The sequence below is a fragment of the Hyperoodon ampullatus genome (genome assembly GCF_949752795.1).
Source record: "Hyperoodon ampullatus genome assembly, chromosome: 11".
Taxonomy (NCBI): domain Eukaryota; kingdom Metazoa; phylum Chordata; class Mammalia; order Artiodactyla; family Ziphiidae; genus Hyperoodon; species Hyperoodon ampullatus.
The window spans coordinates 27,237,994-27,260,510 of record NC_136924.1 but is presented as its reverse complement, the minus strand read 5'-3'; the positions used below and the strand labels follow the sequence as shown (position 1 = coordinate 27,260,510).

The window sequence follows — 22,517 nt, the reverse complement described above, 5'->3', positions numbered from 1 at the left end:
ATTTTATCCTACAGGTATTATCTGTACAAGATATGCATAGAAGACTGTTCATTGTAGCACTGTTTATGCTTGTGAAGGGATAGAAACAGCCTAAATGTCCTTCATAAGAAACTCACTCAACAGTCATATATCCATTCTATGCAGTCATTAAAAATGATTCAGTGGGGCTTCCCTGGTGGCGCAGTGGTTGAGAGTCCGCCTGCCGATGCAGGGGACACGGGTTCGTGCCCCAGTCCGGGAGGATCCCGCATGCCGCGGAGCGGCTGGGCCCGTGGGCCATGGCCGCTGAGCCTGCGTGTCCGGAGCCTGTGCTCCGCAACGGGAGAGGCCACAACAGTGAGAGGCCCGTGTACCGTAAAAAAAAAAAAAAAAAAAAAAGATTCAGTGAATTCACGTGTGCTGCTGTGCAAAGTTTTCCAAGACAGTAATTTTAAAAGGCAAGGTACAAAATACACACACACACACACACACACACACACACACACACACACACACACACACACACAGGTATACACGTAGAACATTACTGGAAGAATTTCACGAGAAACTCTTTAACAGTGGCTATTTTGGAAAATTAGGGTAGGTGGTAAATTCTTCATTGCATACCCATTGATTTGTCTGATTTCTCTTTTTTTTTTTATGATGAGCTTGTATTGAATTTTTAATATAAAATTTTAATTTCCTAACAAACCTATTACTTTCCTCTAAACACAATGAAGGCTGGAATCCAGACACCAGATATTCGGAGCATTTTCTGCAGGAAGCAAAACTACTCCACTGGAATGGAAGACATAAACCTTGGGACTTCCCTAGTGTTCACAACGACTTATGGGAGAGCTGGTTTGTTCCTGACCCTGCAGGGATATTTAAACTCCATCATCCCAACAGCTGATATAACACGACATTTTAAACATTTCCTGTATAAATAATGTGGAATTGTCCATTTGTAGCCTACTATACCACTGTTCTCTGTGAACAGTACCTTTGATACAAATGATCCACAAAAACAAAAAACCCTACTGTGTACAAATAGTACCTTGAATCATATAGGTATTGATTTACTTCCTTAAGTACAAGTGGCAATTATAGAAGATAATGTGAGTGAAACATGCTATTGGGAAGAAATAAACCCAGATAGATTTCAGCAATCAATTTGCTTAACTCTGAGTGAAATTATAGCCACAAATTTTAAAAATTTCTAAATGTATTTTTCACATGTAGATATTTTTTAACAGGTTGTCAGTCTTGTCTTGGGTAGAACAATATATTACATTTAAAACATGAAATGTCTGAAAAAATAAAATGTTCATAGATTTTTAATGATTTTCATTATATATTATTCTACATGTTAAATATAGTAGAAGACAAACTGATCTCAGGTTAACAAGGGGAAAGAATACAAGTCTTGCTAAAGAAAACAATGCAACTTAAGGATAATCATCTTCAATATTTTTTATTGTAAAAACCATCAGATTTTTAAATGAATTTAAAAACTTTTTAAATATTATTTAATGAAAAAGTCTCATATTGTTGTGTATAGGGTATATCAACATTTACTGTTCATCTGTCATATTTAATGAAAAACACCATTATTGTATGCTTGAAAAAAATCTTCAAACTCATTCTCTAGTGCGTGTCCATCATAATTTAAAAGGTATTTTCTCCACTCAAAAAAAAAAAATCTACGTAAGGCTGTACTTGTTAAAAACCAAAGCAATACCTAGTTACATGCTTTACAGAGTCCCAGGAAAAAATAATTAAATTGTTCCTAATCCCTGATGCAAGGCACTTCAAAGCACCTGCACAAAACATCCATGTAAACAGCAGTACAGAACGTGATTTAAATAACACGAATGACTTTTACACAGCTTTACCTAGACTAAAGGAAAAATAAAATCCATCATAGCTACAGCTACAAAAGTATGGTAAGATTCACAACAATAATTTGTATCTCTTATTACAAAAAAAACAGGCTACATAACCTTTTAGAAAAAAAACAAAACCTCATAAATATTTTCATATCAAGAAACAGCATGCTCCCTGGGTAGGTATAAAATCAGAATATTCCGAAGTGATCAGGAGTAAATGCAACTGGCATTTCTGAATACCCAGCTTTGATATCCACCAGGCCTAGTAGTCTGGACTATTTGTAGCACCATGGAAAATGCATTAGAAAATCACAAAGGTACATTACCTCAAAATAACCTGGCCGTGAGGTTCACTTAGTCCATAGTAACAAATAGCAATGATGAAGAGAAATAATTTTTTTAAATTACTGGCTTATTCAATTTACCTAGCAAGAAAAATCCTGTATTATTTATTTTAGTACATCTCATGTACATAAAGCACCAGTTTAAATAAGATTATCAAACACCTCCAGCATCTTGTTACTCAGTCTGAAAGTTCATTTCTCATCATTTCCATGTTACATGCTTAGAGCCAAGGAGGATAAAATTTGGTGATAGATACTGAGAGAGACATTCAGTTCCTTCCCTATCAAATGTATGTCTCTCAAGTAAAACACAGATGAAGTAGCAAAATTTAAAAGCTCTTCTGCACTCTCTGGAACTTAACCATCCTAGCAGAATAGTTTCTGCCTACTAGAGGACCAGCACATGGGGGTGAGAGGGCTAAAGCCAGGGCTCATGGCCCTGACATGTAAGGCCGGGTTAGCCTTGCTGCTGCAAGGCCATACTCTCCAACTCTACTACCAAGCAACTCTCACAGACGCTCACCACTGGTAAAGCAAGGAGGTCTGAGTGTGAATAGAACTCAGGAAGCCCATCAGACACCACTAAAAACTACCAACCCTCACAGATGAAAATCAGCACATTTGCCTCTTTACCAGTGGGAATCTTATCATCAGCATGCCCTTCTTACGCAGGAAAGGGATAACAGTGCGTCTAAGTTTATGCACAGTTAATAATCAAGTGTAAATATGCAGACTCTTTCATTTTTAAATTACAGGTTAAAAGTGACTCCCGAAAGAAAATCAATTTCTTCATAAATGAAAGATAGTTTATAAAAAGCTGGAATGAAGATTAATTCCAATACAAAAACTCATACACAAAAAACTCTACTTTCTCCTTCCAAAGTACTTATGTCCGTAAGTAGTTCTACTGTACCATGATTACATCACCAGAGTAAAATATGAATAAAATACTTCAGTTAACAAACCACTTTGAGGTGGTGTCAAGAGGGCCACTTCTTGACAACTGCATTAAAACTGCAGCATTTAAGCAGGGCTGAGAAACACCATTCTTAAGCATGGTTTCCTTCTTCCTGTTCTTGCATCCCACAGTGATTATTAAAGGAAGGAATCTGGTCTGTAAATGACTGGGTCATCCACTGCCCATTTGGAATGTCACTGAAAGTTGATCCTCCACTGTCAGCTGCTGGCGGGAGGGGTGGGGTGGAAGGGGGGAAGAATGTTAGTTTATTCTATTTGAAAGCTTTAAATGATCAATTAGGAGATTTTAACAGTCCAGTGAAGGAGAGCTGTTATTAAAATAGTTAAGCAAGCTTCTTGAATACAATTGTAAATTTCTATTCTATTTTAAGATATGGACTGATAAATCCTCATTTGTTATTCAAGGAGGGAAATGCACTTAGGATGACTTAGAGTCAGTGACTTAAAGAAAATGAGCTGTAAAAGCTTGTGAAGTTAAACACCAAATAACAATCGAATTTTCACTCTAAGTCACTAAATAGATTTTTGTATTTCCGTTCCCATTCTTCAGGAATTTACTCTCTCTAAAAAAACTTCTTTCCCCAATCCTGGCAAAACCAAGTCTTTGAAAGAAATAAACAGATGGAGGGGACATACTCAGCCCATCTGAAGAGAAGCCGCAAAGTTCACTACTGCACGGATTTTCACTATAAGCACCACCGTACGCTGCTTCATAACCCGGATCATACTTTTCTTCCTTCACTGCCATCTTCTTTGCATCCTCTGTGAGAAGGGTAAAAGGGATTTAAAACTGATTTTGTATAACAATTTTGAAGATAGCTTTATTCAAAAAAGATTATCGTGAACAAATCTTTTTCTTGAATGTCACATCTGAGACACAACTTTCGCTTTAAACTCTTTGTAACATAAACCAAATTAACTCATAAAAGCTGTCAAAATCTATTAGATTTAATTTGAGGTGAGCTGCACTGTTTCTTGGCTCCTAGACATCTGCAGGAGCACCCAGATGAGACAGGAAGTCCTTGGGAAAAGGATTTTAATAGTGACTAACACCTGTTATCAGAGCACTCTGGCTGCCAATATAATTGTTTTCTTTTCTCCTGCTTAATTTAAAATTCACAGCATACTTTCTATAATGTAGATACACATGAAACGAACAACAGGGGTGATAGTGGTAACATACCTTGGGCTAGCCGCAGGTCAAATGTATATTGCACCTCTTGGACTTCTGTGTTTCGCTCAATGCCTTTCAACTGATCTCTTAAGTCTTTCAGCTTAATGTAGTAATGAACTTTGTCCTGGGCTCGAGGAAACTGAGCACATCTTGCACTGGATGATGGCATAACATAGCAGAGCTAGAATCATAACATTTTGTAGTTATAGAAGTCTTACATTTCTATTGAATCCACTCATCTTGAGGTTAGAAAATCTGTCTTTCGGTTAATAACTTGATACTTATATAAATATATGCAAAATCAATAAAAGTAGCTGTGTTTGAGTTCAAATTTGTAATATTTACTTAGTACAAAGTCAATAAATCAAAAACAATGAGGCTTCCCGCCTCCTCCAGTGTTCGTACAAAATGACATGTAAGTATACAATGAAAAGTCTTTCCTCCAAATTCTGTTTCTATCCACCTAGCTCTCTTTTCCAAGGGCAATCAATTGCTAGTTCCAGAGGTTTTCCATGAATATATAATCAAATAAACGTATCTGATACATGTACTCTCCCTCCCCCCTTTTAAAAACACACAAATGGTAACATTCTCTATTCCCTATCCTGCACCCTGCTTTTTTTACTCAACAATGTATCTCAAAGATAATTCTGTATCAGGTATCTATATCAGAGTAAAATAAGCTTCCTTTTGTATAGCTGTGTAGTAGTTTCATAATTTAACCAGAGCCCACCTGTGGGCATTTAGGTTGTTTCCAATCTTTTAATATTATAAGCGGTAGTGAAAAACCTTGTATATATTTAATTTTGAATATGTGTGAGTTTACCTGTTAGATAAATTCCTAGAAGTGGAATGGCTAGGAAGAAAGATATTTGCATTTATCATTTTGGATGACGATGACAAATTGTCCTTCACAGAGCATAAAATATATCAGGATGTATATATCTTATATAAAAGAGTGAGGCTGCTGAATTTTGGACTTTCCAGTTGCAATTTTTTACAATTTTTAAATTGGCCTCTATACCAAATATTACAGAAAAAAAACCAAACCGTTATTGACTTTCGTTTTGTTTATGCAACATTTAGAAAATCCTGATTCAGAAAGATGTGCAGGTGCAAATGCTACCAGGTTTTGTAATAGCACATTTTCCAAGCTCAAGATAGTCTTCAATTAAAGTGATACAGAAACTTGAAAAAGTAGATTTTTTCAAAGCTGGATCACTAATATCATCAATAACTCTGAATACTTCATGATAAAGAATAAATTTTATAAGATAAATGCACTCACAGATCTTTGTAAGAGCTAAAACTACCTATCTTGATATGATTCAGGTTCACTTATTATTGCACTACTATGATCACACATCCAAGAGACATACCTGAGCCTCATCTGGCATTTAAGGGACAATAATGCAGTACTTTATAGGAAGTAGTGAACTCATCTGTACAATTTTACCCAAGTAGACAAGGGTAGGCCTCAATTTAAAGAATGACCAGTGCTACAACCTACTTTATCAATCACATATTTGTTAAAAACAGAAGAAATTTAAAAAGAAGTTAAAATATATATTGGTGGCAGAAACTTTATTCTGAGGTCTCCACAAAAACTTGTCAGCACGTTGGCTTCTCGTCATTTAAAATGCTGTCTATAACACAGAGGTCTGTGCATGTGTATTTTTATTTTAAAAGTTGTAAACAAAACTTAAAACTATATTTAAGAAGCAAACTTTGAATCAAATGTCTGCAGAAACTCCACAGAAATTATAGAGTTTGAAAACCAATGTGTTATTTCATGATGCCTTTATGTATAAAGTCACAACTGAATAAGGGCTAACCCACTTGAATTTGATAAGAATATGCCATTAAATATATTTCGAATGAGCTTGTGAGCCAGCTCCTCTTGATATTTTAGCCAAATAACATAACTAACATAATGTCATAAAGACATTTATCTGACAAATGTTTCTTTTTCTAATAAAACTATAACAGTATCTGAATTAATTTGCAACTATTACTTCAAGTTGATATTATTCCACAAAATACAGTGGTTTTTTTTCACGGCATAAATTAAAAATGGGCAGAACAAATAAAAAGGGGAAACTAGCTAGAGAAAATTCATATTTAGTTGACTTACAAATGTAGTTTTAAGGACTTACAGTTTCTGTGTCTGGGATCTTATGCGGTTGAAGTCCAAATTCTAAGTTCTTAACTTTTACTCCAAAAACTTCCTTACTAAAAATGTCATAAATACCTAAAATGAAATACAAGCATATTTACATTGCCCATAATGTTAGCAAAGAAAAAAGATAAAATTTAAAAGTAAATCTTACATTTTCCATTAAACACTGCTATTCGTGGCTGATATTTCTGTAATTTCTGCACTAGAATACGTCCTCCTTCACGAAATTCTTTACTAAAATCGAATTAAAAAGTAGTCAAAATATAAATATGGCAATATTTATAATATGCTAAATTCAGATAGCTTTCTATAAAAGATCAAGTCATATAACTGTTAAGCTCAGCTTAAACTAGATACATAGGATGCTCCTAGAGTACGTGAGGCTCCCAGCATGACCAAGGTTCCAACCTATAAAACCGAATGTTATGCAATCACCTGGAAATATCCTTGCTGCCTGGTGTTGTCCTTTCCACCATATTGGTGAATCCAATACCATATTTTCCTGGTAAAGTGTGATCATCCATGTGATTCAGTTGGACCTCACTCAGCCCTGACATAAACAGACACTTCCCTGTGAAAAAGAAAGTTCAGTTTATTTCTGTAGAAGGTCAAAGGTTTTTCTGTCCCATGTATTGATGTGGGTCTACTCTTGAAATTAAAAAAAAAAAAAAAGATTTCGGATATTTAAAAAATTATAACATAGGTCAAATACCATACCAAGCAATTACTATGGGCTGGGTACTGTGCTAAGTCCTTCACATGGATTACCTCATTTAATTGTCATAACTATGAAATATTACTATTATTTATCTCCTTTTTACAGAGGGTCAAAGTAAATGCTTGTTGAGTACACAGGTAGTCAGTGTAGTAAACTTCGACACTGTTTAGCTTTTTAATAATTGGAAGTACCACCACTTGCCCCTGGAAAACCCTAAACAGATAAACATATACCAATGGACTCAGGGCATTTAAACATCTTGACAGTGGAGAAAACGAAAAGTTCAAACTTCTCTAGAAATTTTGTTTTCAAATAATGGAGACAACATGTTATTAGTTCCAAAAATACATTACTATAATTTGTCGTAAAGGTTTTTAATGCTGTTTACTTAATCAGCTAGTGTTTCCTGATTGTCTACTGCAGGCCTTGTCTATTAGGCAGTGTTATAATAGATAAGACGATTTATATATAGGACAATACAACAGGAGTTATACTTGGTTTTAAAACTCACTCTACTAGTATGAGGGTCTTCAACACTAATTTCTGCTAGATACAAAGCATCTGTGGAGAATGTCTCCAATCAGAGTCTCTCTTAACTACTACAGCTTGATTGCCAATGCATTTCATTTCTCCTAGGAAATAAGATGAGCAGAAACCTGGAAAGGTAAGTATTCTGTCTGTACTGGACAATGATGTACTATTGCTACTATTCTGTAGATAAAAGAATAGTAACAAAAAAGAAAAATCATTTTAAAAAAGGTGTTAAAACTCACTGAAAACAACTCAGACAAAAGAGAAAGTACTCCTTTCTCATGCCCCTCCACGCTTATACACCAAAATGTTAACAGCGCCAGATCATTTCAAACCTTTTATTTTTGTGTAAAAACACATAGAAAAGATGTATTATATCTACTCAACCATATAGTTTCTTTTTAAAAAACACAATTTGGTTTAAAAAAACAAGACCCAGGGCTTCCCTGGTGGTGCAGTGGTTGAGAGTCTGCCTGCCGATGCAGGGGACACGGGTTCGTGCCCCGGTCTGGGAAGATCCCACATGCCGCAGAGCGGCTGGGCCCGTGAGCCATGGCCGCTGAGCCTGCGCGTCCAGAGCCTGTGCTCCGCAACGGGAGAGGCCACAACGGTGAGAGGCCTGCGTACTGCAAAAATACAAACAAACAAAACACAAGACCCAAACTATTAACAAGAATATCTAGTTTAAAAGTAAAATATTAAAAAAGGTAGCCACAGGGACTTCCCTGGTGGTCCAGTGGCTAAGACTCCATGCTCCCAATGCAGGGGGCCTTTCCCTGGTCAGGGAACTAGATCCCACATGCTGCAACTAAGGTTCGCATGCCACAGCGAAGATCCCACATGCGACAACGAAGACCCCGTGTGCTACAACTAAGACCTGATGCAGCCAAATAAATAAATATTTTTAAAAATAAAAAAAATAAATAAAAAAGGTAACCACTTACAAAAATGGTTTCCAGGTCCAGGGTAATGATGCCCTTTGTAAGCAGCCATTAGTCCTGGGTTTATGCCAATCTACAAAACAAAATGTTTGTACATTTTAGTCTTGAAAAGTAGGCTTAAGTCTTAGGGCTTCCATGGAGGAGTGGTGGATAAAACTTAATTGATTGGGCTTCCCTGGTGGCACAGTGGTTGAGAATCTGCCTGCCAATGCAGGGGACACGGGTTCGAGCCCTGGTCTGGGAAGATCCCACATGCCGCAGAGCAACTAGCCCCGTGAGCCACAAATACTGAGCCTGCGCGTCTGGAGCCTGTGCTCCGCAACGAGAGGCCGCGATAGTGAGAGGCCCGCGCACCGCGATGAGGAGTGGCCCCCACTTGCCGCAACTAGAGAAAGCCCTCACACAGAAACGAAGAGCCAACACAGCCATAAATAAATGAATGAATAAAATAAAAAAAAAAAAAGCAAAATTCCTTAAAAAAAAAAAAAACTGAATTGATTAAAATAAAAATCTAATCCAGCATCAGAAGCTATTGCTTTATCAAGGACCAACTCTTGACCTGAACAAAGTATTCCATTTTGAGGAAAGAGATTTCCTTTATATTAAAAGTTTTGGTGTTGTTTTTAAAAACCAGTTTGACTCCCTCATATCCCCAGCAGCCTCACCCCAGCTGGGCTGGAAAGAGAGAGGAGCTGGAGCAATCAATCAACCTGAGCCCAGGTCCAGCCACAAGTCTGCTTCTCAGCTCCCAACAAGCAGCTGACTCCACATCATCTACACAGTTGTTTCCATGCTGATGTTGCTTACAGTTAGTGACAAAAATCAAAGTTCAAAATCAGTGTTATCATTTATGGAGGACCCACAGGTGTCATGCATCCTAAGTGAGTCACGTGGATTATTTTATGTAATTGCAATCCCTATGCCAAAGGATCCACCTTCATCCTGTCATCGCCCCTGCTTCACCAATGAGGAAACTGGTGTTTAGGAAGGTTCAGGCTTGTCCGTGGTCATACCCACGTGGCAGGATGTGAAAGCAGACAGCCCTGCCCCGTGAGCCCACCCTCTTAAACTCACCCATACAATACAACCTTAAGAAGGTGACTCCATTTACTACCAAGAGGATCTTAGAAATGGCTCTTTTCAGCAAAATGCTATTTGCAAGGATATGGTTAAGTAAAGTTAATCCACTAATGCTATTTATAAAACCAAAGGAGAACAAATATCCTTACAATCACAATGTCCAGATTGAAGGTCAAAATGTCCGGTAGAGTCTTGGTCAAAAGTTCAGCTTCTGAAACACCATTGAACCGGTCTACTTTTCTTTTCACTTTAAATGTGTCTGTAATTTTTTCTTGCTTTTCTTTTGATTTTGTGGACTTGCCAGATTTTTTGGTTTCAGCGGGTTTTTTGGGTTCCACTGGTGTTTTTGGTTCTGTTGTTCTGGGTTTTCTTTTCCTTCCTCTTGGAGTCTCTGAAACACAATGATTTCCAAGACGTAGATGCAAAAAAACTTAACTTACAAGCTTTATGCAGCTTTCCCAGAAAAGTCACCCCATCAACATCCTTTCTACTTTTTTATTTCCCAACATCACTCTCCTCTGCAATACCTCCCCCTCCCTTCTGGGTCTATGTGGCCTCAACCCCACCCTCCTTCCTCTGCTAGCTGTTCTTGGGATGAAACGTCCTTTATAATCATAGATTGAATTTCCACACAATATTACCTGGCATCTTGGCCTCCCCAGGGATGCAAAGTATCTATGTACCATTTTATAAGAATTCTAAATGTAAATACATAAATAGTTAAGTCAACAAATGAAAGAATAAATAGAAAAACAGGGAGGAAGGGAAACATTTTAATTCAGTTTCCCTGTAATTTCCAGCAGAACTCAAATGGCTTGTGGGCTTGTTTCAGGGACTGAGCGTATATTCTGTTCCCCACACAGTCGAAGAGGTGAATTGAGATATGCTGGGGATGAACTCTCTGGGCTGGCAGTACTTGTCAAAAGGTAAGACTAGGGCTCTGATCTCAGGACCTCAAGCAGAGTTTCTCAATCTTGGCCCTACTGACATTTTAGGCTGAACGATTTGGGGCTGTGAGGGCCTGTCCTGTACATTCAAGTATGTTTAACAGCAACTGGGGCCTCTACCCACTAGGTGCCAGTAGCACCCTGCCAGTCATGGCAATCAAAAGTATCTCCAGACAATGCCAAATGTTCCTTGGGGGAAAATTACCTGTGGACAAGCACCAGCGACATAAAATTACCCAAAGGAAGTCTTGATTTTGTCATCCGTAACTCTTTAACGTGGCACTTCATTCTCGGGCCCCTATCCCATTCCGCTACTATTTGGCGTTTCCTCAACTGAGCCTCCCATCCGTCCTCTCTTCTCCTCCTCACACTGCTTCAGCCACTCCCTATGCCAAGGGGTCCACCTCCATCGGCTGGTGGCTGGAGAAGTCCTAGTGCTCCCTGCCCGGAAAGATAGAAGAGTCGAGGGCAGGGTGGATCTCCAATGCAGTGGAGTTAGATGTGCTCCTGCAACCATAAACTGAAACTCTGAGCACATTCCTTACACCGTACTGCTACACTGAGGAGAATCGTTACCCTCTCCACCATCCACCCCCAAAGCTGTACTCCTCTCTTCTAATTCCCTGTCTTGGAGAATGGTACCTCTTTCTCCCTCACCTCCCACAAGAAATCCATGAACCATGGCCTCGCCTCCCAGTTCTGCCCTGCTCTCTACCATATTATCATATACATTATTATTATTTGATACATATTATGATATATCTCTATTATAGTCTATCCTCTATGATATTAAAATATCCATCTATTTAAGTCCCCCTCTAACTCCATTCTCTCAACAGCTTCCTGTCGCCTTCAGAATAGAACACATTCTTTAGGTTAAACAAGAAGCCTCAACTGACCCCTAATCCAGCCTCACCTCTCACCATTTCTTTGCTATACTCCAGACTCCAATAACACAGAATCACAGTTTTTCAACTGTGTCATGCTTCTTCATGTCTGTGGTTCGGTGCACACTGCTCCCTTGGCCTGGAATTTTCCCCAACCCATTTGTCATGTGCTTCATGTGCTACTCCCTCGCTGCTGAATTTCAGAGCTCTGGGAAGCTGCCTCTGAACCTCAGTCCAAGTTAGGTGCCAGCCCCGCAGCATCCTGTGCCCCTCTGCAGCACTTAGCATACAGAGGAGTTCCATGTTGACTAGATTAGGAGATATTTGAGGGCAGGATCCATGTTCTTTTATTCCCCCAAACCTATCACAGTGCCTGGCGCTTATTAAGTACTTAAAAAGTGGATTAAATTTTTTAATACAAAAACAGAGTTAAAATTCATCATTAAACCCTTTCTTAAATATGTTGGCTAATGCAGTAGCTAATTTTCCGAAGTATCCTGGTGAAAACTACCTTGTGTGGGTTCCTGAGCAGGAGCTGGGGCTGGAACTTCTTCTGGCATTTCTTGTTCATTCATAACTGCCATAGGAACTTCAGCCATCATTTGTTGGAATGGAAATGTATAAAAAGCTTGCGCTTGCTGAAGGGAACAGCTGAAAGAACAATTAAGGATAAGATAAGAAGACAAAATTACCCAAATGTAAGGTTAAATGATCAGCTCTAAAAAACCGTCAGGATCCAAATATTTGTAACCAGATTATAGTGTTTATTTAGAGTTGACAACAGAAGCAAAGAGAGGAAGAAGATCTCTTCCCATATGTACACATTTACCCATCCTTTACTGGGTGCCTACTAACCATCTATAATTAACTTTCACACTGTTTTAATGACAAAATGTGTCATCAGTAAAGCTTACCAGTCCTGTCAGGTAAGCCTGTACTTCCCTGAAATAAGATCACGGGAATCTTCTAGTAGACAGTTGAAAGGCACACCAGCTCATACAGGGTTGAAATACCCACAAAAATAATTTGTATTCCTACCTTCAGTATTTAATCTTCTTGTCACAAAGATCCCCTGCAATTTAAATTTTTTTTTTCAGTTTTATTGAGATATAGTTGACATGTAACATTGTGTAAGTTTAAGGTGTACAACAGTGTTGATCTGACACACATATACTGCAAAATGATTACCACCATAGCCTTAGCTAACACTTCCACCGGGGCACATAATTACCATTTCTTTCTTGTGGTAAGAACATTTCAGATCTGCTCTCAGCAACTTTCAAGTATATTCTTCAGCATTATTCGTTATAATCACCATGCTGTACATTAGATCCCCAGAACCTGTTAATCTTGTAACTTGAGGTTTGTGCCCTTTGACCAACATCTCCCCATTCCTTAAGAACTTAAGGTTCTCTTTTGATTTACTTGCCTGTTTACTTATGTATTCATTGGATTTGTTTTTTTTAACGGTTGCTGGGGTTTTTTTGCCACTAAATGAGGACTAGAAATGGATATCTCCATAAATATCTGTGAATTTATGGAAAAGACTTCTCTAAACCTCTCTTCTGAACATGATTTAAACTCTGTTCAAAGTGTTCTGTTCAATGTAAGGAACACAGGCCTTCACAGAAAACAAATGCTAAAAATATTTCTGGTGACTATAAACCACTACCCCAAGCTGTTGCTATCAGCACAAAGCTAGGGAAGTAAACCCACATTTTATGAAACCTGAGTTACAGCTGATGCCAAAAAAATGCCATTAAATATGCAGAAGGAAGAAAAACACTAGGAAATAAAATGGATAAGCACCATTTACCATTTGGAGAGAAAAGCCATGTTTTCTGTGGCAAGCTTAATAGTTTCTTTTTCTGTGATGTGTGGACAAAGAAAACAGGGTGCTCAGAAAGCTGAGGTTAAAAAGGCAAACCAGTACACGGTAAATGCATGAACTTTACAACATGTAAATCATACCTTAATAACTTGGTTCTTAAAAAAAGAAGGCAAACTAAAACATTCCCCAGGATAAACTTAAATGGCCCAGGCAGACACGGGGTTACAAACTACCTGTGGGTGGCTAGGCTAGAACACTGGAGGATCAAAGAAAAACAGGAGCCCAATCTCAATGGACAAAACAATGGCGAAGCATTTTAGCTTCAAGCTATCTTTAAGGGTAAGATGGTAAAGAAAAGATGAAGAATTAGTGAGAAAGATATTAAACTATATATCTGAAGAGTTTTATTTCTTTAAATACATTGTTTTCAAATTATATGAAAAAATAAAGACAATACAATGATTTAGTAAACTATAGTACATTAACATGAGTCTACTATGCAGCTACTAAAAATTATTGATATGTAAAAGCACAGAAAATGTTTAATATATAAAAAGTGGAAAAGAATACAAAATAACATTGTGAGCTAAGGCTGCTCATGGAGAAAGTATGTAGAGAAGGACTAGAAGTTAAGTTGTAAAATTGAAAAGAAGCAAAGGGCTTAAACCTTGCCTGGCACAAAGTCAAATGTTCTCTTTTTTCACACTTTTCTTTAATAATATTCATAGCACTTTTGGATAAATTGTCCAAATACTGGCTGTGTTTATGACTGAGATATGCTAACGAGGAGCTGGATATATAGGTAGGTTAGTCGAGAGATCTCATGTGGCTACCCTTGGAAATTCCAGTAAAATGCACTGTAACTTCGGACTGTGGCCAGTGATGGTTTCCTGAGATCTAATGGCCCCTTTCAGCTAGAATATATAAAAGAAAACTCATGTGGTCACAATAAGTGAGTGTCGCATTGTCAGGAAGGCAGCGTCTCACTCTCCCCCATGTTTATTGTTACGGCTCTCAAAATTTCACATATCTGTCCCATTTTGAGCACTTCACAAAAATCCACTCTTAAAAATATAAAAACAAGAGAAACACCATTCCCATTACAAAAGGATTCTGAACTTAAAAAAAATGAATTTCCAAAATGTGGCTCCTTTAGCATATTTAGGGGTCATTAAATTCTAACTTTCAGAAACTGAAAACCAAAATTTCAGAATTCAGCTGGCTGAAGAAAAAGTGAAAAATATGTAAGAGAAAATGTGGTCTTATTTTAAGAGATATGCATCAATTTTTTTTTTTAAAATCCAGAAACTTGGCTATAATATGGATGCGTCTCTTAATCTTTCTAAAATTATCCCTGGCACTTTACAGTAAGTTTAATTAGAAAAGAAATAGAGAAAGCTATGAAAAATAGAATGTATAAATTCTGAGGTAATGTACTATTTTTGAGCATTCAATTTAGCTTGATTATCTTAACAGCTTCCTAACAGCCGGAACAAAAGAGGAGGGCTTCCTTGGTGGCGCAGTGGTTGAGAGTCCGCCTGCCAATGCAGGGGACGCGGGTTCGTGCCCCGGTCCGGGAAGATCCCACATGCCGCGGAGCGGCTGGGCCCGTGAGCCATGGCCGCTGGGCCTGCGGATCCGGAGCCTGTGCTCCGCAACGGGAGAGGCCACAGCAGTGAGAGGCCCGCGTACCACAAGAAAAAAAAAAAAAAGGAAAGAGGGTGGACTACAACATTCTTACTACTCGGAGAAGACAGCACTACACCTGTACCAAACCCTTTATGAACTTGAATGCTAGGAAACTAGAGTTCTGGATAATTAAATTTTCTATTATCTAATAATGGTTAAATTTGGAAGCAGCATGAACCTATTTCAACCTTAATGTGAAAATATTTCCTAAATACATTTGTTATATTTATATAGGATAACTGCCACTTCAGAATTCTGCAATGTTTATGAACAATAATTTTCTCTATATTAGAGACAGCAACAGAGGAGCACTTAGCATCCTCTCAGGACCTCCGTTCCCTCCCCATGAAAATGAGCGGTGAGATTCCGTGATTTCCACGTACATGGAGAAAGTGTAGGAAATAAGACCAAACCTGTCCAGACTCAGAACGGACCCCAAAGCATTTTAATTTTCTATAATTCCCTGATATCAAACTTACGAGCATGATAAATGATTTCATTTCCCCTTGTTGACTTTTCTCCCCTATCATTTGTGTTTGTCTCCACACACAAATGTTCTGGACACCTCTCCCCTTTTCCTGCAGTTAACCCTTTCCTCTCTCCTAGCCTCCATTTACACCCCCTGCACCTGAACAACAGTGCTCAAAGGACTGGTTTTCTACCACTGTCTGAAAGTGATGAAGTGTGTATTTTCCAAAGGTCTTTCTCAAAACACACACGGGCATGCATGTGCGCACGAGCGTGTGCGCACACACATGCACACACACACACAGAGTTGACTAAGGAGTCCAGTTAATTTAGATTTTGCTGCATTTCAAAAAACTAACTCGGGGCGGTGGGATGAATCGGGAGAGTGGAACTGACATATATACACAACTATGCATAAAATAGATAACTAATGAGAACCTCCTGTATAGCACAGGGAACTCTACTCAATGCTCTGTGGTGACCTAAATGGGAAGCAAATCTAAAAAAGAAAGGATATATGTATACGTATAACCGATTCACTTTGCTGTACAGCAGAAACTAACACAACACTGTAAAGCAACTATACTCCAATAAAAATGAAGACAAATAAAAAACCCAAAAAACTAATTCTTTAAGGTTTCTCTAAGATGAATGACTCCAACTTCTTTAACCTTCAGTTATTTTCTACTATTTTAAAGATGTAAGTTGCTTTTTTCCTAAATATATTTGTCTTAGTTTGTTCAGGTTGCTATACAAAACACCATAGACTGAGTGGCTTATAAACAACAAACATTTATTTCTCAGTTTTGGAGGTTGGAAAGTCCAAGTTCAAAGTGCTGGCAGATTTAGTGACTGGTGAGGGCCTACTTTATGGTTCATTTTAGGTTGACTTCTTGCTGTGTCCTCACACGGGGGAAGGGGTGAGGGATCTCTCTGGGATCTCTTTTACAAGGGCACTAATTCCAATTAGGAGGGCTCTGCCCTCATGACCTAATCACCTCCCAAAGGCCCCACCTCCAAATAACCTAACCATATGTTAGGTTTCAACATATGAGTTCTGGAAAGACACAAACATTCACTCTATAGCAACATTTTATTACCTTCATTTAAACAAGCATACACAACACTGAATACTTACAAAGTAACGATCAATGCTAAATAATCCAAATGCTCAATTAAAAGGGACTAGTTACATAAATTATGATGGAATACATTATAACTATTTAAAGCCTACATTAAATATTGCTAAGTGGAAGTGCGTGTATTCACCATGCATTACTGGGTACTTACTGTGCAGGGTCTACTAGAAACTGTAAACACAAAAAACTGAGAATGAGCCAGAACCCCAACTCATTTAACTATTGTGCATATAGAACAATTTCAAGTTTCCTCACTATCTGGTCATTTTTCTAGTGCTTAGGATAAAACAAAATAAAAATACTCCATAGCCTCATCATCCTGAAACTGAGCAGGGCTATCAACTTCCTCATTCTGGAGACATATTACAAAATCATAACATTAGCTTTACTGGCACCAACATTATACTGTTGATTCATACTGAATTTACCATCAATGAAAACTGCCCTTTATCACCGTGCCCTTATCTCATACCTGTAGCACTGTTCTATCTATACTTAAGCACAGGATTGTGCCTCTTTTTGTAACAGGTGATTCACATTCCAGCCAGTTGGGATTGACCTGGATTCTGACTCAATCTATCAATTCCACAAACCCCTCACAGACATGGGTCACTCAAATATTTTATCAGCATGCCATCAGCATCTTGAAGCTGTGAAACACTGAAAAGTTGGGGTAGGACTACACGGCACATCAGTATAGACCTCTCTTCAGCCTGGCCTTGACTCTCAGTAGTAAAGCAGTTTTGATTTCACCTAAGAGGACTGCCACCAGTCTATCCTTACCTTGCCCACAAAACGTACAGATGTTAGGGAGGCCGACTTTGAAGCTACACTGCTTCAAAGCAGTGTTCAACACTGCTTCAAACCCACTACAAAGTGGGTTCAAATTTCAGCTCTGCCATTTACTAGTTCTATAGGCAGGTTCCTTAACCTCTTTATGTCCCAGCTTCCACATCTGTAAAATGGGGACAGAAGCACCTAATTCACTGATTATGAGAATAAAATTAGTTAACACATGTAAAACACTTAAAACAGTGCCTGGTATGTAATACATTTGTTATAACGAAAACAAAGACAACAGGGGATGATTAAATATTCTAGGTACCCCTGTCATCCACCTTCTGATGCTGTCCAGCCTAGTATCATTATCAAAAAGGGAATGAACCTAGCCTGGTAGGTCTTGCTTTATTCTGAACTTATACTGTAGCTTAGTGGTCACTAGTTCCTTTTAAATATGTTCAATAGCCACTGAGAAGTAAAAATTTTATTTAGGATCAAAGTCAATAAATTCCACGACAGACTCCACCTGTGGAATATAAAAGGGATCCATGTGTTTATTTTCAGACTTTAGGCCCCTCTCCTGTTGTCTACAAGTTATTAAAGAATGCTGTAATCTGGCCTCTCACTTGAAATACAACTCATCTGGATCAGGAAACATGATTTCTGTTAGAGCAGCTAAAAGTTCTCTTAAATGACCTCATTGATCTTGAGCTTTAAACCTAACAATCATTCGGCCATTTTCCATCTACAATCATTTTTCTTAACATGAAATGAAACATCAAAATCAGAACTAAATGCTTATATTTTCTGTCATCTACTAACAACATGCCAGTGACCAAGGCAGAAAACCCAGATCTTTCTTGTCCTTCTTATTGTCCACACTAACTCAAAAAAGTTCTTGGTCTCTTTAACATTTCTAGAAAGCCCAATCTCATCTGAGGGTTAATCTTAACTGTCTGTATTCTCGGTGGTCTGTGTCACACGTTTCCAGTCACTTTTGAATTGGCATCCTACTTCCCATCTTTGGTAAATGTCCTTTTCATGCTTGGGCTCATTAGAAACATACTGGTCCTCTTCTTCCTTTTTTCCTCTCTGTTTAGACTGTAAGTACTTATTTAGACTCTTGAACTATTCTCTCTTTTTTAAAAAAGGGATCTATATCTATGGAATTTTTTCTTTGAATTTTTTGAAATTAATCTTCCAAAGTAAATAGTAAATTCACTATACCCAAAGTTCCATGCCATTCCTTGATTAGCACCAAGTCAAGGATGATAGAGAACCACCTTCTCAGGATTACCTGGGGCCTGAGTCATTTCAGAATGCCCAAGGATAAACTCCTGAGAGTACTAACACAGAATTCTCCATATTTCCCAAGGTGAAAGCTTTGCAAATCAAAATAAAAAATGATCTATAACCCAATGGATTAAGACCAAATATAAGTCAGACAGTTTTGAGCTAAACATTGTACCAGAGAGACCTATTACTTTGCTGTAAGGCACTGAGTAAGGTCTGACAATGTGAACAACCAGTCCTCCCCAAATCTGCATTCTGGAACAGGCATGATGGACGACCGGACTCTGCCATTTTATTTAAGGTATTGAGCGTCCAGATTTTGGTGTTCGCGAGGGGCCTGGAGCAAATCTCCCGCGGATATGGAGAGATGACTGTAATTTATTTCATGGAAGGTGTTACCCAGGTTTCAATTCTGATCTGAAGATCACAAAGATGAGAGTGATTTCCACAAGTTTTGGTGAATTCTTTTATTTGTAAAGTTCTTCACGGAAAGAAATAGAATTATTTCAGGATTTGATTCATAATGTCAGGATGAAGTCTGCACTTTATCTACATATATCTCCTTCCCTAAACTCTAAGACAATCTATGTTGGTTACTTAAGCACACCCCTTCCACATAACGCCGACTCACAGCATGTCACAACTGGATTCCACAGACGCCCTATTTCACAGATATGAACAGGCCCAGAGAAGTTTAGTGTCTTGCTCAAGTTCAGGGCCCAATGGCCAAAAAGTCAGGATAATTCTTCATTAGGTCTAACACTATTGTATTCCAATGTAAACCTTTTTTTTTTCTTTTAAAAACTCTGTTACCATATTTAATTCATTTGGCTTTCCATCTGGGGTTCCAATTTCGAGATCTCTGCTTTTGCAAAACTCTCCACGCCTCTTACACTCCCCAAAGGACATATTACAAGTAAATTCTTAAGAGAGTCCCGAGACCACTAGAACACAATTTCAGATGACTTCTTGGGAGTGTTATTCCTAGCCCCAGAATTCAAGAGCTCTAGTGCGGCAATGTTACCTACCCTGTGCCCCTGACGTACACCTTTGAGGAAGGAAGACACAGTAAATCTACAACTCTGAAATGAAAACTCCTGGAGTGACACGTGTGATACTACATCCTTACAGCTCTGCACGGTAATGGAGGGTGAAGGGAAATGTAGCCAAGAAAGGTAACCGGAGACAAATACTAACCGGAGACTGCTGGTTGCTCATTATCGCATTTTAATGCTGGCTAGGTGCCGGGAAGGACTGGAGAGGGGAGCCCAGATGCAAGCAGCAAACTGGCTGAGGGACCTATGCAACGGGCGGCCCGAGCAGGCCGCCAGTGCGCACGCGCGACCCCGGCCTTTGTACTGGGGCCGTGGCCTTAAAGACCCCCTGCGTGCGTGCGTGCGCGCGCGCGCCCGCGGCCCGCCCCGCGGCGAAGGGCGCGGGGGGAGGGGCGGTGCCACGCCCCGGCCTTACCTGCCTGCGTTCTCCGCTTCCATTCCGTGCTGCCGATCGCGCGCGCAGCTACTTCTGCCCGGCAAGCGAGCGACCGGACACTGTAGTACCGCGGCCCAGGCACGTACTGCGGTACGGTAATAACCAGACACCTAGATTCGATTGCTGGCAGAACTGGGACAGCAGCTGGCGCTCAAGCTCCTCCCCCAAGTTTCTAGTCCCCCTCCCCCCAGGCCAGACCCACCCTCCGTCCGGCGCTTCCGTCTGCCCGGAGCCAAATCACACGCCCTGTGCTTGTCACATGATGCAGGGCAGTCCAATCACGTTCTCTCCCCTCTCGTTGGTTCTTCTGCTTGCCACTTGGCCTTCCGGGAAAGGTGGAGGATAAAAAGGCAGGGAGGGGGGAACGCTCTAGGGATGTAAGCTTTTGTCCGCCCGGCTTTTCGGTGGTGGGCTGGTGGCTGGAGTTGGGGGAAGTCCTCTCTGTGGGCGCTATGTAGGTGGGGCGGTTATGCTTATCACAATTATCCAGGCCTTTCCACCTGGATAATTTTATTCCGATTAAAAACAGCGATTTGCATTAATTACCAAGTAATTACTATGATATAGGAGAAAGCAGAGACTTTGGTATCAGAAAACCTGGGAGTCCTGGCCACTGTACCATATTGGGCCTCAGTTTCCTAATCTGTAAAATGAGGGTGATTGTAAAACGGCTTTGTAAAATGTGGAACTTTACGTAAACCGTTCTCTGCTTTACTTTTAATATGTAAAAATATAAAAGTTTAAACTCTGTGAGAGTAGATGGCACTCAAGCATCATCACCTCCTCGTTACAACCTTCCGGACTAACCTCTTTTATTCTCTTTGGCTGTTAAAGCTGGGTTTTGTTTCTTTAGTTCTCAAGTTAATCGCTGGTTTTTGTACAAGGACTTCATTAAATAGCTCTTAATGGAAATAGGCTTTTCTGTTTCTTTAGTTAGCCTGATGGGACACATGGCTGCTGTATTAGTTAGCTTTCCATATTTTATGCTGTGAGTCCAAAACCTCAGTGGTTTACAGCAACAAAGGTTTATTTCTCACTCATTAATACACGAGCTGGGAAATGGCTGAGGCTCTGTGCCACTTGTGTCTTCTTCATTCTAGGCTCCAGGAAAGGGCTTTCATGAGTAAATACAGAAATATTGATTTGTATTATATGAATTGCTTAAGTGAAACTTATAACATTTTAAAACTTTTCAGAACGTCTACAAATACTCTGCTTACTAGTAAGTAGGTGTCACTCAGAACCTGACTCATGGTCGGTATTCAGTGATTATTTGTTGAGTGAATGAATTAACAGCCCAACCTTTCTTTCTCTCTGGTTTTGCTAACCACTCAGGACCACAATCCAGAAAAGTTTTAAAGCAACATCTTTGAGGTACTCCTGTATGTTTTTTTTTTTTTTTTTGCCATGTCATGGCTTGCAGGATCTTAGTTTTCCCAACCAGAGATGGAACCCGTGCCCCTTGCAGTGGAAGTGCAGGGGTCCTAACCACTGGACTGCCAGGGAATTCCCTGTCCTGTATGTATTTTTAAATGCATGAATTAGGCAAACATATTGTGAAAATTAAGTAGAAGTGAAGGTTACTAGTGGGAAGCTCAAGAAGTAGGAAGCTAGAGTAGTGGGTAGGAAATCGCCTCTGATGCTGGCAGGCAGGGCCAGCTTTATGGGTGTGTGATCTGTGTAGTTGAATAGGGCCCTACTCTTATAAGGGCCCCATAGTTAGTTAATTTAATGTTCTCCTACTGCCATCTTGAAATTCTTAAATAATTATTTAACGAGGGGTCTGCATTTTTACTTTGAACTGGGGTCTGCAAATTATGTAGTTGGTCCTGTTGACAGGTGTTAAAGAGGAAGGTTAAATAATGTGCCAGTGTCTCTGCTGAATATAGGGGCCTTGGAGGCCAACAGCTCATAGCAACAAGGAGAAGGGATGACAACAGTTATAGTCATAACAATAACAATGATGATAATAATGATGGTAATACAGCAGCTTACATTTACTGACTATGTACCATGCACTGTTGTAAGTGCTTTGTATATATTAATTCTTTTAATTCTCAGGAGAACCCTGTGAACCGATGCCACAGCTCAAGTTTGAAGTCTATCAGGCTGGAGAACCAGGAAAAACCAATGCTCCAGTTCAAATCAGAAGGCCATCTGCTTGAGAATTCCTTCTTGT

At 39.2% G+C, this 22,517-nt stretch overlaps 2 protein-coding genes across 2 annotated transcripts in view; one reads left to right on the top strand and one right to left on the bottom strand.

The window, feature by feature from the left end:
• GLT8D2 (glycosyltransferase 8 domain containing 2) overlaps positions 1 to 892 on the top strand; it is a gene marked incomplete at both ends in the record, with an annotated part of 30,752 nt that extends 29,860 nt beyond the window's left edge. Inside the window, one exon of the mRNA XM_079714890.1 lies at positions 720 to 892. Within this exon, the coding sequence (XP_079571016.1) occupies positions 720 to 892 (173 nt within the window). The remainder of the gene's footprint in view (positions 1 to 719) is intronic.
• A 2,211-nt stretch (positions 893 to 3,103) lies between these two features.
• On the bottom strand, positions 3,104 to 20,408 carry TDG (thymine DNA glycosylase). Its single transcript, XM_079715272.1, has 10 exons — positions 20,318 to 20,408; positions 12,159 to 12,298; positions 9,963 to 10,204; positions 8,737 to 8,806; positions 6,979 to 7,114; positions 6,695 to 6,777; positions 6,521 to 6,615; positions 4,374 to 4,545; positions 3,827 to 3,952; positions 3,104 to 3,395 (listed from the first exon to the last, which is right to left on the bottom strand). Exons 1-10 carry the CDS (start codon positions 20,338 to 20,340, stop codon positions 3,262 to 3,264), a joined length of 1,221 nt encoding a protein of 406 aa, XP_079571398.1. The 5' UTR covers positions 20,341 to 20,408; the 3' UTR covers positions 3,104 to 3,261.
• Between the last annotated feature and the right edge of the window lie 2,109 nt (positions 20,409 to 22,517).